The following is a 2,953-nucleotide window of genomic DNA, read 5'->3' as shown; positions in this document are numbered from 1 at the left end:
GCAAAAGACAAGCCAATCCCTAAAACAATAAGACATCTCTCCCATTTTTTTGAATTCTTCATGAAATGCAACTTTTGTAAAGGGAAATGTGTTACACATTAAGAAATGACCCAAAGGTGATTCTCATTGGTAGGAGACTTGGTGATGTGTCTATGAGGCAACAGATATTATTTTTTTTTTGACAGGCAGAGTTAGACAGTGAGAGAGAGAGAGAGAGAGAGAGAAAGGTCTTCCTTTTCTGTTGGTTCACCCCCAAAATGGCCGCTACAGCCGGCACACTGTGCCAATCTGAAGCCAGGAGCCAGGTGCTTCTCCTGGTCTCCCATGCAGGGCCCAAGCACTTGGGCCATCCTCCACTGCCTTCCCAGGCCACAGCAGAGAGCTGGACTGGAAGAGGAGCAACCTGGACAGAATCCAGCGTACCACCCAGGACTAGTATCCTTGGTGCTGGTGCCACAGGCAGAGGATTAGCCTAGTAAGCCGTGGCGCTGGTGCTACAGATATTATTTAGAATCAGCAATGTCTGGGTAAAAATCCCTGCCTTCGAAGTGTTCTACATGCTTCAAGTTGTATGACACCGTGCTATTTCTTAACTTGCCACAACTAAAGAGTTTTCAGCTGTAAAACAGAGGAAAATAAAGCCTGTGCGGTTGTGATCATGTGGCTTTAAATTTCTCCTGAAGGTGGCAATGGCATACTATTTCAGCATACATGACTGTCTACTGATCTACAGCTCAATGTTCTTGTGCTTTCCCTTAGAGTCCTGGCAGGAGGAAAATTCAGCCACTGGAGAATGAGAAACCTTACCACCGTCACAGAGTTTATCCTCCTGGGACTGTCAGATGACCCAAAGCTGCAAGTGGTCATCTTTGTCTTTCTCTTCATCACCTACATGCTCAGCATCATGGGGAACCTGACCATCATCACCCTCACCCTGCTGGATTCCCACCTGCACACCCCCATGTATTTCTTCCTCAGGAATTTCTCCTTCCTAGAAGTTTCATTCACAACTGTCAGTATACCCAGGTTCCTGAGCACCATTATGACAGGAGATAAAACCATCTCGTTTAATGACTGCATAGCTCAGTTATTCTTTTTCATTCTCTTGGGGGTCACTGAATTTTACCTGCTGGCCGCCATGTCCTATGACCGGTATCTCGCCATCTGCAAACCCCTGCACTACCTGACCATCATGAATCGCAGAGTGTGCACGCTGCTCGTCTTGTCTTCGTGGCTGGTTTCCTTCTTCATTATCTTCCCTGCCCTCTTGCTGGTCTTAAACCTGGACTACTGCAGATCTAATATTATTGACCATTTCACCTGTGATTATTTTCCCCTGCTGCAACTTTCTTGTTCAGACACAAAACTCCTAGAGAGAATGGGGTTTTTCTGGGCTGTGTTTACTCTGATGCTGACTCTGGCTTTGATATTTCTGTCCTACGCATACATCATCACCACAATTCTGAGGATTCCTTCCACTAGTCAGAGGACAAAGGCCTTCTCCACCTGCTCTTCCCACATGATTGTCATCTCCATCTCTTATGGAAGCTGCATCTTCATGTACATTAAACCCTCAGCAACAGACAGAGCGTCCCTGAGCAAAGGTGTTGCTGTGCTAAACACCTCGGTTGCCCCCATGTTGAACCCCTTTATCTACAGCCTAAGGAATCAGCAGGTTAGGCAGGCCTTCCTGAATGTGGTCCGGAAGCGTGTGTTTTTCAAGAGTCCATGATGAGCCAGCACCACGGCTCACTAGGCTAATCCTCCGCCTTGTGGCGCCGGCACACCGGGTTCTAGTCCCGGTCGGGGCACCGATCCTGTCCCGGTTGCCCCTCTTCCAGGCCAGCTCTCTGCTGTGGCCAGGGAGTGCAGTGGAGGATGGCCCAAGTGCTTGGGCCCTGCACCCCATGGGAGACCAGGAGAAGCACCTGGCTCCTGCCATCGGAACAGCGTGGTGCGCCGGCCGCAGCGTGCTACCGCGGCGGCCATTGGAGGGTGAACCAACGGCAAAAGGAAGACCTTTCTCTCTGTCTCTCTCTCACTGTCCACTCTGCCTGTCAAAAATAAAAAAATAAATAAATAAAATAAAGAGTCCATGATGCAATGTGGTTTTCTGAATTTTGAGTTCCTCAGAAGGAAAGTTTTTTTTTTTTAATATTTATTTTATTTATTTGAAAGAGTTACAGAGAGAGGTAGAGACAGAGAGAGAAAGAGCTTCCATCCGCTGGTTAACTCCACAGATTGTCGCAATGGCCGGAGCTGTGCCATCTGAAGCCAAGAGTCAGGAGCTTCTTCTTTGGTCTCCCACGCAGGTACAGGGACCCAAGGACTTGGGCCATCTTCTACGGGTTTCCCAGGGCATAGCTGAGAGCTGGATCGGAAGAGGAGCAGCCAGGACTAGAACTGGGGCCCATATGGGATATCTGTGCTTAATGCCAAGGCTTTAACCCTCTGTGCCACAGTTCTGACCCCAGGAAAGTTTTTAAAACACAAATATGAAAAGTTGTTGGCCTAATCAAATCAGTTTCAGCCTCTCTCCTTCCTTGCTCATACTTTCTTATTTCTAGCATTTTGCAAACGTATGTTAAATAGATTTCTCTCCCAATTTAAATTTTGTTCTGTTTTTCTACCTGTCCATTATTTTGACAATTTAATCACAACTTCTTAAATAATTGCTCTACAAATAAAGTTGAATGTTTGATTTTTTCAGAAGAAAAATAATCTAGAAGAATGGAGGAGATACTTTATAAATATTGATGTAGTTTACTTACTGTATACAAAAATATAATTTTGTGATTTTTTTCTACAAAATTTGTCTCATTGCCTTGCAGTTTCTCTGGGAAATTTTTTAATGCCATTCAAACTAATAAAATTTTAAGTATTTCATATAAAATTCAGAAAATATTACTTGGAACTCAATATAATATAGTATGTTCATTCAATTTATGTGTTG

General features: G+C 44.9%; 1 protein-coding gene across 1 annotated transcript; it reads left to right on the top strand.

Moving 5' to 3' along the window:
* Positions 1-793: 793 nt before the first annotated feature.
* Positions 794-1,732, top strand: LOC133768061 (olfactory receptor 6C1-like). The gene has a single exon (XM_062202474.1). The coding sequence runs from the start codon at positions 794-796 to the stop codon at positions 1,730-1,732; it is 939 nt and encodes a 312-aa protein (XP_062058458.1).
* Positions 1,733-2,953: the final 1,221 nt, after the last annotated feature.

The sequence above is a fragment of the Lepus europaeus genome, chromosome 10 (assembly GCF_033115175.1).
Source record: "Lepus europaeus isolate LE1 chromosome 10, mLepTim1.pri, whole genome shotgun sequence".
Classification (NCBI taxonomy): Eukaryota; Metazoa; Chordata; class Mammalia; order Lagomorpha; family Leporidae; genus Lepus; species Lepus europaeus.
The sequence above is the reverse complement of the archived record's forward strand: the minus strand, read 5'-3'. Positions and strand labels throughout refer to the sequence as shown.

Bases quoted from the DNA above. Each gene is read 5' to 3' on its own strand.
- LOC133768061 (XM_062202474.1), top strand. From the start codon at position 794: ATGAGAAACCTTACCACCGTCACAGAGTTTATCCTCCTGGGACTGTCA.